This window comes from Oncorhynchus clarkii, chromosome 18, assembly GCF_045791955.1.
Source record: "Oncorhynchus clarkii lewisi isolate Uvic-CL-2024 chromosome 18, UVic_Ocla_1.0, whole genome shotgun sequence".
Taxonomy (NCBI): domain Eukaryota; kingdom Metazoa; phylum Chordata; class Actinopteri; order Salmoniformes; family Salmonidae; genus Oncorhynchus; species Oncorhynchus clarkii.
Genome location: NC_092164.1, coordinates 15349949 through 15364650, shown reverse-complemented (window position 1 = coordinate 15364650; position 14702 = coordinate 15349949). Strand labels below are relative to the sequence as shown.

Sequence of the window (14702 nt, the reverse complement as noted above, 5' to 3'; positions counted from 1 at the left end):
TTAATTGCAAAGTCCCTCTTTGCCATGCAAATTAAATGAATCCCCCAAAAACATTTTCACTGCATTTCAGCCCTGCCACAACAGGACCAGCTGACATCATGTCAGTGATTCTCTCGTTAACACAGGTGTGAGTGTTGAAGTGGACACGGCTGGAGATCACTCTGTCATGCTGATTGAGTTCGAAGAACAGACTCGATGCTTCAGAAGGAGGGTGGTGCTTGGAATCAATGTTCTTCCTCTGTCAATCATGGTTGCCTGGAAGGAAACATGTGCCGTCATCATTGCTTTGCACAAAAAGGGCTTCACAGGCAAGGATATTGCTGCCAGTAAGATTGCACCTAAATCAAACATTTATCGAATCATCAAGAACTTCAAGGAGAGCGGTTCAATTGTTGTGCAGAAGGCTTCAGGGAGCCCAAGAAAGTCCAGCAAGCGCCAGGACCGTCTCCTAAAGTTGATTCAGCTGCGGGATCGGGGCACAATCAGTACAGAGCTTACTCAGGAATGACAGCAGGCAGGTGTGAGTGCATCTGCACGCACAGCGAGGCGAAGTCTTTTGGAGGATGGCCTGGTGTCAAGAAGGGCAGCAAAGAAGCCACTTCTCTCCAGGAAAAATACTGATATTCTGCAAAAGGTACAGGGATTGGACTGCTGAGGACTGGGGTAAAGTAATTTCCTCTGAATCCCCTTTCCGATTGTTTGGGGCATCCCGAAAAAAGCTTGTCCGAAGAAGACAAGGTGAGCGCTACCATCAGTCCTGTGTCATGCCAACAGTAAAGCATCCTGAGACCATTCATGTGTGGGGTTGCTTCTCAGCCAAGGGAGTGGGCTCACTCACAATTTTGCCTAAGAACACAGCCATGAATAAAGAATGGTACCAACACATCCTCCGAGAGCAACTTCTCCCAACCATCCAGGAACAGTTTGGTGACGAACAATGCCATTTCCAGCATGATGGAGCACCGTGCCATAAGGCAAAAGTGAGAACTAAGTGGCTCGGGGGACAAAACATCGATATTTTGGGTCCATGGCCAGGAAACTCCCCAGACCTTAATCCCATTGAGAACTTGTGGTCAATTCTCAAGAGGACAAACAAAAACCCACAAATTCTGACAAACTCCAAGCATTGATTATGCAAGAATGGGCTGCCAGTCAGGATGTGGCCCAGAAGTTAATTGACAGCATGCCAGGGTGGATTGCAGAGGTCTTGAAAAAGAAGGGTCAACACTGCAAATATTGACTCTTTGCATCAACTTCATGTAATTGTCAATAAAAGCCTTTGACACCTATGAAATGCTTGTAATTATACTTCAGTATTCCATAGTAACATCTGACAAAAATATCTAAAAACAGTGAAGCAGCAAACTTTGTGAAAATTAATATTTGTGTCATTCTCAAAACTTTTGGCCACGACTGTACACATGAGGCTGGTGGCACCTTAATTGAGGAGGACAGGCTCGTGGTAATGGCTGGAGCGGAATCAGTGGAATGGTACCAAATGTGTGGTTTCCATGTGTTCGATGCCATTCCATTCTCTCCGTTAGAGCCAATATTATGAGCCGTCCTCCCCTTAGCAGCCTCCACTGGCACAGTCAATTGCCTTTGGCGTGTTGAGCTGGAGTGGGTTTGGGGAGCTGGTTTGTTGCAGCAGCAGTCCAACGTCACCGAGCAGGGAAGTCTATAACAAAGCTGCAGTGCAGTTAGGATTCACAGCTCCCTACACAGCTGCTGCCTGCCAACTAGCTAATTACTACCACAGCCCAGGAGTCACAGACAAACACACAGACGGACAGAAAAACAAATGGACAGAAAAACAGGAAGACACACACACACACACACACACACACACGTGCACGCATCAACATGCACACACAAAGACAGATGTAAAGGAAGATGGTGAGACTAAAACACTACACACTCACTAACACGCAGATAGACAGATAGAGAAGTGTGTGAGAGAAAGGCAAAGTGATGGGCTGTGACTGACTCTATTTAATGGGGCAGAAGCCGACCTGATACCAGAGTAAAACCTCTGGTGCTTCAGCATGATGTCTGTGCTGACAGACAGAAGAGCAGCAAGAGACCACACTTCATCAGCTGCTATGGATGTCTGGCAGAGATCAATAACAGTGGAACTCTAATGTGGTTATCTGCTCATTAGCTGGCTGCACTGGGGACTGACACACACAACATATGGACTGACTGATTACTGAAGCTACTGTTCATGTGGAGGTTAATGTTGAGGTTAAGCCTGAGAGACTGCAGCTAACTAATATTACTGGTTCACAGGCTGCTTTGGGAAAGAACACGTGCCATCATTACAGGAATGGTCAGGTCTATAGTTCAACAATGTGCTTCGTTCAATAGCTAACATCCTAGACCGGGTCAGTGAGTCCGATTGTCATTAATTAACTATGCAAACTAGGGCTTGGAGAGTGAGGTTGACTTTCAGTTGAATCAAATCAAAATTGTATTAGTCACATGCGCCGAATACAACAGTGAAATGCCCCTAACCAACAGTGCAGTTTCGAAAAATATGGAAAAGAATAAGAGGTAAAAGTAACAAGTAATTAAAGAGCAGCAGTAAAATAATTCTACAGTTGCTAATCTACTCTGTCTCTCTAGCCCCATACATTGTTAGCTCTAAAGAGAGTTGCCCTTAATATAATTATTCTGTCCAGAATATAGAAATATAATTAGTAGAAGCAATAGATCTAAAATCCACAAGATGGTGGTTCTGATTCTACGTTGTGATTCTAGATCGGTACCTGTCCTCGACTGTGGTGGCCCCATGAATATATAAATAGAATTGGGTAGAAAAGACAATGTAGATTGTATGATTCTACGCTGCTGTGGTTCCAGAACGTTACCTGTCCTCCACGGCGGTGGCCCCCAGCAGTACGAAGTCCTTCTCAATGAGGTCATAGGCCTCGGCCAGCTTCCTGTCTCGGTCCTGCAGGGCCAGCTTGGCGCTGTTCAGCAGGTGACACGTCTCCTCATACTGAGCCACGCTCAACTTCCTGTACGCCACACACAGTGTCCGTAGGCCCTCCTGAAGAGAGAGAGAGAGAAATAGAGAGAGCGAGATAATTATGTTATGCTTTGATATGATTACTGGACACTGATGTTGCAGTTGACAATCCGATAATAACAATTATTCCACTGTTCTGTTCTTTTTTCTCGTTAAAAACAGTCAAATCAAATTAAATGTATTTGTCACATACACATGGTTAACAGATGTTAATGCGAGTGTAGCGAAATGCTTGTGCTTCTAGTTCCGACAATGCAGTAATAACCAACATGTAATCTAACCTAACAACTCCAAAACTACTACCTTATACACACAAGTGTAAAGGGATAAAGAATATGTACATAAAGATAAATTAATGAGTGATGGTACAGAACGGCATAGGCAAGATGCAGTAGATGGTATCGAGTACAGTATATACATATGAGATGAGTAATGTAGGGTATGTAAACAAAGTGGCATAGTTTAAAGTGGCTAGTTGTAACGCTCGTCCTCTTCTTCTGACGAGGAGTCGCAAGGATCGGACCAAAGCGCAGCATGGTACGTGTTCATGACGATATTTATTAAACTCAGAACACTAAAACAAAAATAACAACGAGAATGATACGAACCGAAACAGTCCTGTCTGGTGACATACACAAAGACAGAAAATAAACACCCACGAAACACAAGTGGGAAAAGGCTACCTAAGTATGATTCTCAATCAGAGACAACTAACGACACCTGCCTCGGAGAACCATACCAGGCCAAACGCAAAAACACAACATAGAAAACGGAACATAGACAACCCACCCAACTCCCGCCCTGACCATACTAAAACAAAGACATAACAAAGGAACTAAGGTCAGAACGTGACACTAGTGATACATGTATTACATAAAGATGCGGTAGATGATATAGAGTACAGTATATACATATACATATGAGATGAGTAATGTAGGGTATGTAAACATTATATTAAGTAGCATTGTTTAAAGTGGCTAGTGATATATTTTTACATCAATTTCCATTATTAAAGTGGCTGGAGTTGAGTCAGTGTGTTGGCAGCAGCCACTCAATGTTAGTGGTGGCTGTTTAACAGTCTGATGGCCTTGAGATATAAGCTGTTTTTCAGTCTCTCGGTCCCTGCTTTGATGCACCTGTACTGACCTCGCCTTCTGGATGATAGCGGGGTGAACAGGCAGTGGCTCGGGTGGTTGTTGTCCTTGATGATCTTTATGGCCTTCCTGTGACGTCGGGTGGTGTAGGTGTCCTGGAGGGCAGGTAGTTTGCCCCCGGTGATGCGTTGTGCAGACCTCACTACCCTCTGGAGAGCCTTACGGTTGTGGGCGGAGCAGTTGCCGTACCAGGCGGTGATACAGCCCGACAGGATGCTCTCGATTGTGCATCTGTAGAAGTTGGTGAATGCTTTTGGTGACAAGCCGAATTTCTTCAGCCTCCTGAGGTTGAAGAGGCGCTGCTGCGCCTTCTTCACAACGCTGTCTGTGTGGGTGGACCAATTCAGTTTGTCCCTAGGGTGTACGCCGAGGAACTTAAAAAACTTACTACCCTCTCCACTACTGTCCCGTCGATGTGGATAGGGTGGTGCTCCCTCTGCTGTTTCCTGAAGTCCACAATCATCTCCTTTGTTTTGTTGACGTTGAGTGTGAGGTTATTTTCCTGACACCACACTCCGAGGGCCCTCACTTCCTCCCTGTAGGCCATCTCGTCGTTGTTCGTAATCAAGCCTACCACTGTAGTGTTGTCCGCAAACTTGATGATTGAGTTGGAGGCGTGCATGGCCACGCAGTCGTGGTTGAACAGGGAGTTGTTGTTACCTACCCTCACCACCTGGGGGCGTCCCGTCAGGAAGTCCAGTACCCAGTTGCACAGGGCGGGGTCGAGACCCAGGGTCTCGAGCTTGGTGATGAGTTTGGAGGGTACTATGGTGTTAAATGCTGAGCTGTAGTCGATGAACAGCATTCTCACATAGGTATTCCTCTTGTCCAGATGGGTTAGGGCAGTGTGCAGTGTGGTTGCAATTGCGTCGTCTGTGGACCTATTTGGGCGGTAAGCAAATTGGAGTGGGTCTAGGGTGTCAGGTAGGGTGGAGGTGATATGGTCTTTGACTAGTCTCTCAAAGCACTTCATGATGACGGAAGTGAGTGCTACGGGGCGGTAGTCATTTAGCTCAATGACATCACTGACAGAGCAGTGGGTTACAAAAAGCTACGTTGGCACCAAACACTACATAATGACAGTCAATCACCATCTCAGTTACATTCCATATACAACTTGGAACTTTTGGTGGCCAACATCTTAAGTAAGGACACTACCACTAAAGGATACAAGAATCAGTTAGCATTTAGCAGGGTCTACCATACAGCCATATGACAATATACACCTCAAGCAAAGCAAAAATGAAAGTCAAAAATGCATTTGAGGTCAGAAACTCTGAAAGTCTGATTTTGGAGCTACTTTATGACAACGGCCTCTAGTGTCTGATAGTGGCTGTATGTGTGTGTCCTTACCACAGCATTGTGCTCCACTCTGGCTTTGACCTGCTCCACCTTGCCAGAGATCACCCTGGGGAAGATGGAGGAGTCGGCCCCTTTACAGAACAGGTAGTACTCCCCTGTGGACAACCACACAGTTAAAAACAGGTTCCTCATTAGCAGAGAGAAGCATCGTTGGTTTGCAGCAGTGAGGGCAGACAACACTAGAGATTTTCCTCAGTGAGACTGACTCTACCATCATTAGTATGCCTTCTGCTTGAGCTCCTAGCACACATATGGCCCTCTCTATGCACAGACAGACAGACAGACAGACAGACAGACAGACAGACAGACAGACAGACAGACAGACAGACAGACAGACAGACAGACAGACAGTGACTGGGTTGCCGTAGTAATGACTGCTTTCATCTAGAAAAAGCACCAGCCACTACCATACAGATACAGATACATCTAGTTTCTGTGTTCTAGTATTATAAAATGGTAGTAATTGTACTATAGTACAATAACATCTAGTTTCTGTGTTCTAATATCATAATGGTAGTAATTGTACTATAGTACAGCACCTGTGGTGGACCTGACGATAACACTCATTCTCCTTCTCACAGAGTCAAAGGTCAATACCTCCAGCAGCTCAAACCTGGATGCAAGAGAGAGAAAGGGAGAAAGAGGTTGGGTTACTGACCACACACACATACACAAACACACACACACACACAAAGATAAACTGACGCCCACAGGCCTTGGCTGGAGTAATGGACACACACTGACCTCTCGACCTCATCCTCCCTATTAAGAATCTCCATGTGACTGTCCTTCAGCCGCAGATAGGTGAAGCCAAGCCTGGGGGAAAGAGGAATGTACCATTACTGTAGAATAGGGGAGCAGGTTAAACTGCAGTTAAATGTATGGTTATACAGTGCATTCGGGAAAGTATTCAGACCCCTTGAATTTTTCCATATTTTGTTACGTTACATACAGCCTTATTCTAAAATGGATTACATTTATGTAAGTAAGGTATTTTTGTTTTTTATTTATAATAAAAAAACTGTTTTCGCTTCGTCATTATGGGGTTTTGTGTGTAGATTGATGAGGGAAAACTATTATTTAATCAATTTTAGAATAAGGCTGTAACATAACAAAATGTGGAAAAAGGGAAGGGGTCTGAATACTTTCCAAATACACTGTATATTTCCTATCTATCTAGTTCATTTCAAATGGCTGGGAGGAGGAAAGACGTTCTGCCTTTGTGTGTGTGTGTGTGTGTGTGTGTGTGTGTGTGTGTGCATGAGTGATTGAGCGACAGTGATTGAGTGAGTGAGTGATTAAGTGGGTGAGTGATTAAGTGGGTGAGTGATTGAGTGGGTGTGTGAGTGATTGAGAGGGTGAGTGATTGAGAGGGTGATTGAGTGAGTGAGTGAGTGAGTGGTAGAGTGAGTGAGTGAGTGAGTGAGTGAGTGATAGAGTGGTAGAGTGAGTGAGTGAGTGAGTGAGTGAGTGAGTGAGTGAGTGAGTGGGTGAGTGAGTGTCAAGCCAGTCACCTCTTCATGCCCTCCACCAGTGCCACCTCGTCAGGAGAGGATGATATGTAGAAGGAAGTGGCCTTGTTCTGGTGGATACCCATCTTGATGCCATCCACTGTCTCCTCCTCCTTCACCTGTACCGTGTGGCACAGACACAACGCCCGGAAGAACAACTCCTCAGACTCCTGACAAGCCAAGCACAGAGAACACGTCACACAACACACACACACGTATCAACACATAAATACAGGAAACATACACGTCTGAATACATCATTTGGAAGGTCATCATTTGGAAGGTCCTGAAGGTCATGCAGACACACACAGACACGCAGAAGACAAAGGAATGGCACAGGCTGGTCACTGGAGTGAAGCGGCCCTCTCTAGTCCTGGCACACAGCAGTGTGTGTGTGTGTGTGTGTGTGTGTGTGTGTGTGTGTGTGTGTGTGTGTGTGTGTGTGTGTGTGTGTGTGTGTGTGTGTGTGTGACACTGGATCCCCGGGTGGATGAATGTGTCATCCTTAGAGAAGGTATCAGTGTCACTCTGAGTTTAGGGTTCACCCAGGACATCCAGGTAAAGGCTGTTAGTATCCAGCTGGTCTTCATAGGGTTAGGGTTCACCCAGGACATCCAGGTAAAGACTGTTAGTATCCAGCTGGTCTTCATAGGGTTAGGGTTCACCCAGGACATCCAGGTAAAGACTGTTAGTATCCAGCTGGTCTTCATAGGGTTAGGGTTCACCCAGGACATCCAGGTAAAGACTGTTAGTATCCAGCTGGTCTTCATAGGGTTAGGGTTCACCCAGGACATCCAGGTAAAGGCTGTTAGTATCCAGCTGGTCTTCATAGGGTTAGGGTTCACCCAGGACATCCAGGTAAAGACTGTTAGTATCCAGCTGGTCTTCATAGGGTTAGGGTTCACCCAGGACATCCAGGTAAAGGCTGTTAGTATCCAGCTGGTTTTCATAGGGTTAGGGTTCACCCAGGACATCCAGGTAAAGACTGTTAGTATCCAGCTGGTCTTCATAGGGTTAGGGTTCACCCAGGACATCCAGGTAAAAGCTGTTAGTATCCAGCTGGTCTTCATAGGGTTAGGGTTCAACCAGGACATCCAGGTAAAAGCTGTTAGTATCCAGCTGGTCTTCATAGGGTTACGGTTCACCCAGGACATCCAGGTAAAGACTGTTAGTATCCAGCTAGTCTTCATAGGGTTAGGGTTCACCCAGGACATCCAGGTAAAGACTGTTAGTATCCAGCTGGTCTTCATAGGGTTACGGTTCACCCAGGACATCCAGGTAAAGACTGTTAGTATCCAGCTGGTCTTCATAGGGTTAGGGTTCACCCAGGACATCCAGGTAAAAGCTGTTAGTATCCAGCTGGTCTTCATAGGGTTACGGTTCACCCAGGACATCCAGGTAAAGACTGTTAGTATCCAGCTGGTCTTCATAGGGTTACGGTTCACCCAGGACATCCAGGTAAAGACTGTTAGTATCCAGCTGGTCTTCATAGGGTTAGGGTTCACCCAGGACATCCAGGTAAAGACTGTTAGTATCCAGCTGGTCTTCATAGGGTTAGGGTTCACCCAGGACATCCAGGTAAAAGCTGTTAGTATCCAGCTGGTCTTCATAGGGTTACGGTTCACCCAGGACATCCAGGTAAAGACTGTTAGTATCCAGCTGGTCTTCATAGGGTTAGGGTTCACCCAGGACATCCAGGTAAAGACTGTTAGTATCCAGCTGGTCTTCATAGGGTTAGGGTTCACCCAGGACATCCAGGTAAAGACTGTTAGTATCCAGCTGGTCTTCATAGGGTTAGGGTTCACCCAGGACATCCAGGTAAAGACTGTTAGTATCCAGCTGGTCTTCATAGGGTTACGGTTCACCCAGGACATCCAGGTAAAGACTGTTAGTAACCAGCTGGTCTTCATAGGGTTAGGGTTCACCCAGGACATCCAGGTAAAGACTGTTAGTATCCAGCTGGTCTTCATAGGGTTACGGTTCACCCAGGACATCCAGGTAAAAGCTGTTAGTATCCAGCTCGTCTTCATTGGGGAATGAAACAATGTCTGACCCTGCATCAGTGGTTAGGAAGGGAGGGGTAACTTGTCCTGTACATATCCGTACAGTCCATCAAGTGACAGTGAGGCTCTCTGTCTCACCTTGCCCCCTGGTCCAGGTGAGGAGTCGATCATGTCCATGCTGGTTGACCCTGGCATGACCTGTCCATTACAGATGGCATCAGGGACGTAAACATAGCCGTCCACACAGCACTCTATAAACTCCATGTTGTTCTCTGTCAGGGTGCCTGTCTTGTCTGTAAACACGTACTCCACCTGGAAAACACACACATTCAGGTAAGAGTGGTGAGTGTGTGTGTGTGTGTGTGTGTACTGTGTGTACTGTGTGTACTGTGTGTATAGCCTACCTGTCCCAGTTCTTCATTGAGGTCAGATGTGTTAACCTGAGCCCTCTCTCCCAGTTCCTCGTCAAACATCTCATCATCCCACATGATGAAGTAGGACCCCAGGAACTTCTGCATCTCCACGGTAACGTACATGGACACAGGGATGATGTAATTAAACAACACCATGAAGGCCAGGAAGTCTGTGAACGCCCGGATCAACTGGAGAGAGAGAGGAGGGAGGGAGGTATGAGGAGGGAGAGGGGGGAGGAGGGACAGTCAGAGGTGACAGGGAGAGAGAGAGGAGGGAGGGAGGGAGGTATGAGGAGGGACAGTCAGAGGTGACAGGGAGAGAGAGAGGAGGGAGGGAGGTATGAGGAGGGAGAGGGGGGAGGAGGGACAGTCAGAGGTGACAGGGAGAGAGAGAGGAGGGAGGGAGGGAGGTATGAGGAGGGAGAGGGGGGAGGAGGGACAGTCAGAGGTGACAGGGAGAGAGAGAGGAGGGAGGGAGGTATGAGGAGGGAGAGGGGGGAGGAGGGACAGTCAGAGGTGACAGGGAGAGAGAGAGGAGGGAGGGAGGTATGAGGAGGGAGAGGGGGGAGGAGGGACAGTCAGAGGTGACAGGGAGAGAGAGAGGAGGGAGGGAGGGAGGTATGAGGAGGGACAGTCAGAGGTGACAGGGAGAGAGAGAGGAGGGAGGGAGGTATGAGGAGGGAGAGGGGGGAGGAGGGACAGTCAGAGGTGACAGGGAGAGAGAGAGGAGGGAGGGAGGAGGAGGGACAGTCAGAGGTGACAGGGAGAGAGAGAGAAAGGGAAAGTGAGAGGTGAAAAAAAACATCAGCTATTGCATAAAAATGATTGTAGTTTTATAACCTACTATATGGCGTTGCCTCTCTGTGTCAGTCTTCTGGTTGTAGAAGGGCTCGTCTTTGTCCGGGTCAGCCTGCCACACATACTTCAGCACTGTGTTGATCAGAGCCTTGCTGATCAGGATGCACAGGTACACTATCAGATACGCATTCATTGACCTGGAGGGGGGAGACAGAGAGGGGGGAGATAGAAAGGGGGGGCGACAGAGAGGGGAGGAGAGACAGAGAGGGGGAGATAGAAAGGGGGGGCGACAGAGAGGGGAGGAGAGACAGAGAGGGGGGAGACAGAGAGGGAGGAGATAGAGAGGGGGGGAGAGACAGAGAGGGGGGGAGAGAGAGATAGAAAGGAGGGGCAACAGAGAGGGGAGGAGAGACAGAGAGGGGGGAGAGACAGAGAGGGGGGAGACAGAGGGGGGAGAGACAGAGAGTGGGGGGGAAACAGAGAGGGGGGAGAGACAGAGAGGGGGGAGACAGAGAGGGAGGAGATAGAAAGGGGGGGGCGACAGAGAGAGGAGGGGGCGACAGAGAGGGGAGGGGGCGACAGAGAGGGGAGGAGAGAGAGAGGGGGGAGACAGAGAGGGGGGAGAGACAGAGTGGGGGGAGACAGAGAGGGAGGAGATAGAGAGGGGGGGAGACAGAGAGGGGGGGAGAGACAGAGAGGGGGGCGACAGAGAGGGGAAGACAGAGAGGGGAAGACAGAGAGGGGGGAGAGACAGAGAGGGGGGAGAGACAGAGAGGGGGGGAGGCAGAGAGGGGGGAGACAGAGAGGGAGGAGACAGAGAGGGAGGAGATAGAGAGGGGGGAGACAGAGAGGGGAGGAGAGACAGAGAGGGGAGGAGAGACAGAAATGGGGGAGACAGAGAGGAGGGGAGACGGAGAGGAGGAGAGACAGAGAGGGGGGGATAGAAAGGGGGGAGACAGAGAGGGGAAACCGACAGAGAGGGGAAGACAGAGAGGAGAGGAGACAGAGAGGAGTGATGACAGAGAGGAGGGGAGACAGAGAGGAGGGGAGACAGAGAGGAGGGGAGACAGAGAGGAGGGATGACAGAGAGGAGGGGAGACAGATGCAGAGGAAATTACATAAGAATGTCTTCAGGAAGGGTGGACCCAGGAATGGGTCTTTAGGGGGAAACGGATATGATGCAATTAGATGGCAATCAACGTTAAGTGAACCTGTCTGGAAACATGGTAAACATGCATCATAAAGTGGAAAACACAACCATGTTGGTGGGCCTTACTTCTCCACTGCAGAGCGTTTCTGGGACTTGGACTGGTAGTTGAGCGCCATCTTGGTCTCCATACCAGTGTAGATGGCAACAGCTAGGAGACACAAACCAGAGGGTCAACTTGGGGAGACATTTCACATCTGTGAAGATGAAGGAAAGAGACTAGGAACGGGAACGACACTGTAATATTGAGATGCAGCCCTGATGACAATAATATCAGTCAGATCTGACAAGCCAGGTCTCTGTCAGTACTGAATACTGTCATGGTGTCCTACAATTATCTGTGAAATCAACTCCCATCACACTCATCTGATTTCATAATAAGACTTGGCTTGCAGTCATGTCATCTCATGCAGTGTAATGACTGCATTCCTGCTTGACAGTTAGCAATATTCTCACTCATACAGGTCTGTACAGGCCTCAGCAGCTGGTCTCAATATACAACCCACCGTGTGAACACAGGAACTTAATGATTTGGAGTGGAACCTCTAAACATTCCAAACCCATTATATGAATGAAAACTAGGAATCTATTTTAGATTCTATACGTGATGTCATTACAAGGTCGCCCAGTGTGGTGTCTTTAGATTCTATAAGTGATGTCATTACAAGGTCACCCAGTGTAGTGTCTTTAGATTCTATTAGCGATGTCATTACAAGGTCGCCCAGTGTGGTGTCTTTAGATTCTATTAGTGATGTCATTACAAGGTCGCCCAGTGTGGTGTCTTTAGATTCTATTAGTGATGTCATTACAAGGTCACCCAGTGTAGTGTCTTTAGATTCTATTAATGATGTCATTACAAGGTCACCCAGTGTGGTGTCTTTAGATTCTATTAGTGATGTCATTACAAGGTCGCCCAGTGTGGTGTCTTTAGATTCTATTAGTGATGTCATTACAAGGTCACCCAGTGTAGTGTCTTTAGATTCTATTAATGATGTCATTACAAGGTCACCCAGTGTGGTGTCTTTAGATTCTATTAATGATGTCATTACAAGGTCGCCCAGTGTAGTGTCTTTAGATTCTATTAATGATGTCATTACAAGGTCACCCAGTGTGGTGTCTTTAGATTCTATTAATGATGTCATTACAAGGTCGCCCAGTGTAGTGTCTTTAGATTCTATTAGTGATGTCATTACAAGGTCACCCAGTGTAGTGTCTTTAGATTCTATTAGTGATGTCATTACAAGGTCACCCAGTGTAGTGTCTTACCATATATGTGCTGTGTGTTTTTCAGTGTCGCCCCTCTGAGAAGTAGGTTCTCAGATCCCAAAGGCCTGAAGCAAACACAGAACACACTTCTCTGTTAGAATACACTTCAAAAAATGTTTGTTGTGCAAACACACGAGCAATGACTTCCTGAATCTGGAGTCAATTTCCTGGGTATGGATTTACCTCGCGATGGGCTCGTTTCTGTCCGAATAAATATTGATTCGGCCCACGAATCTGTCCAAGGAGAGAGGGAATGCATGTGTGAGTTGGTGTGTTTGGCGTTGTTTTTCTCTATACAACCAGTTCTGATTGTCTGGATGCAGTGTTGTGTGCAGGGTTGTCACTCACTTGTAGAGGTCTGGTTGTGGTTGTTCACATTCAATAGAAGCCTGTAGAGTATCGAAATCCTCCTCTGTGATGAAGGCCTTAGTGTCCTGTACAGCATAGTAGGTCTTTGTGGAGGGATGGAGGGAGTCACAGCGAGATCAAGAACACAGCGAGCCAAGACGCATCTCACATTACCCCTCTAATGAAACAAAAAACAAACTCTCTCTCTCCATTTCGCTCCATCTCTCTATATCCCTCACACACACACTCATACCCTCTCTCTCACTCACTCTTTCCCCTCTGTCCCCCGGGGGGTCTCCCACGCTCTCTCTCTCTTTCATTCTTCTGTTCTCCCTCAACTCTATCCCATTCTTTCTTTATCTCTGCCTCAGCCACCTCTCCCATCTCCCTCCTCCTCTCTCTCAGTCAGAGTGTAGTGTTACCTTGTGACTGGACTCCCCGTCCAGACTGGCTGTGGTGACAAAACAGGTCCCGTCCTCCCTACTGGTGGAGAGAAGGATGAGGTCACAGGGGAACGTCTCATCTTCCTTGATCAGCACCACATCACCCACCTGGGAGGGAGGGAGGGAGGGAGGGAGGGAGGGAGGGAGGGAGGGAGGGAGGGAGGGAGGGAGGGAGGGAGGGAGGGAGGGAGGGAGGGAGGGAAGGAAGGAAGGAAGGAAGGAAGGAAGGGTGGGTTGGAAGTTAGAGCGTGAGAGAGATGTCTTTAGCTCAATAGGATAACACAGTCTTGAGTTGCCTAAAGCATGTGGGTTGGACCCACGTGTGGGTCACTGGGGGGTCCAGGTTGGTTGCGGGATGACATTTGTTGTGCATTGCAAAACATTTTACTTAAAAATTGGAAATGTAAACAATTAAAACCAAATAGAAAGTGTGTAGAAAAGATAATGGGCCTATATATATTTTATATAATAGTCTAGAATCTTTGAGAACTTACAATCAACAAAATAAAACTAGACAATGAGGCCCCCATAGATTGTGTTAGAATGATTTGAGCATAAGAACACAGCATTAGCCATGTTAAAATATGCAGGAAATGTGCTTAAAAACTGCACAATTCTCTCTCAGCTCCATGACAAAAAATGTGCAGAATTGCAGGAAATTAGCTTTAAAATTGAAAAATGTTCTCTCCGCTGCCAAAATGATATTTTGTACTTCGTCTTTGGTCCGTTTATGTTTTTTCTCTGCTCAACCCTTATGGTGGGTTGCGACTCAAAATATACCTTAATATGTGGGTCATGAAGCAAAAGCAGTTTGCCAACCCCTGATCCAAAGAACCCAGGTTTGATCCCTGGTCATTTTCAGTTGTAGGATGATACGTACCCTCAGCTTACGACTCTGTTTCCTGATCACCTTCCCATGCTGCACCTCGTGCACAGGACACTGGTTAATAGCATTGTCTGCTTTGTGCCTGAGCCAGTCCTCATAGCCCTGTTTGATGGCCGTGACAGTGATGACAAAGAAGAGAGGTAGTCCGCTGGTGATGGGACTGGTGGGAGTGTCAATTATCAACTGAAGAGGGCGGGAGAGAAAGAGAGAATGATCTATTGTCATCTGTTTGCCAGATTTATATTTCTTGCCAACTAAGCCTTAAATGGACTCAAATTGA

At 47.3% G+C, this 14702-nt stretch overlaps 1 protein-coding gene across 7 annotated transcripts in view; it reads right to left on the bottom strand.

The window, feature by feature from the left end:
* The window catches only part of LOC139373071 (phospholipid-transporting ATPase IH-like), a 63457-nt gene that overhangs the window by 15715 nt on the left and 33040 nt on the right, over positions 1–14702 (bottom strand). For all 7 annotated transcript variants that reach the window (XM_071113135.1, XM_071113138.1, XM_071113140.1 and 4 more), the window contains exons 4-17: positions 14417–14605; positions 13516–13644; positions 13094–13197; positions 12929–12979; positions 12746–12810; positions 11549–11630; positions 10319–10469; positions 9466–9663; positions 9200–9373; positions 7062–7228; positions 6292–6363; positions 6087–6160; positions 5539–5642; positions 2871–3052 (exon numbers count right to left, since the gene is read on the bottom strand). In XM_071113135.1, coding sequence (XP_070969236.1) covers positions 2871–3052; positions 5539–5642; positions 6087–6160; positions 6292–6363; positions 7062–7228; positions 9200–9373; positions 9466–9663; positions 10319–10469; positions 11549–11630; positions 12746–12810; positions 12929–12979; positions 13094–13197; positions 13516–13644; positions 14417–14605 — 1742 coding nt within the window. The remainder of the gene's footprint in view (positions 1–2870; positions 3053–5538; positions 5643–6086; positions 6161–6291; positions 6364–7061; positions 7229–9199; positions 9374–9465; positions 9664–10318; positions 10470–11548; positions 11631–12745; positions 12811–12928; positions 12980–13093; positions 13198–13515; positions 13645–14416; positions 14606–14702) is intronic.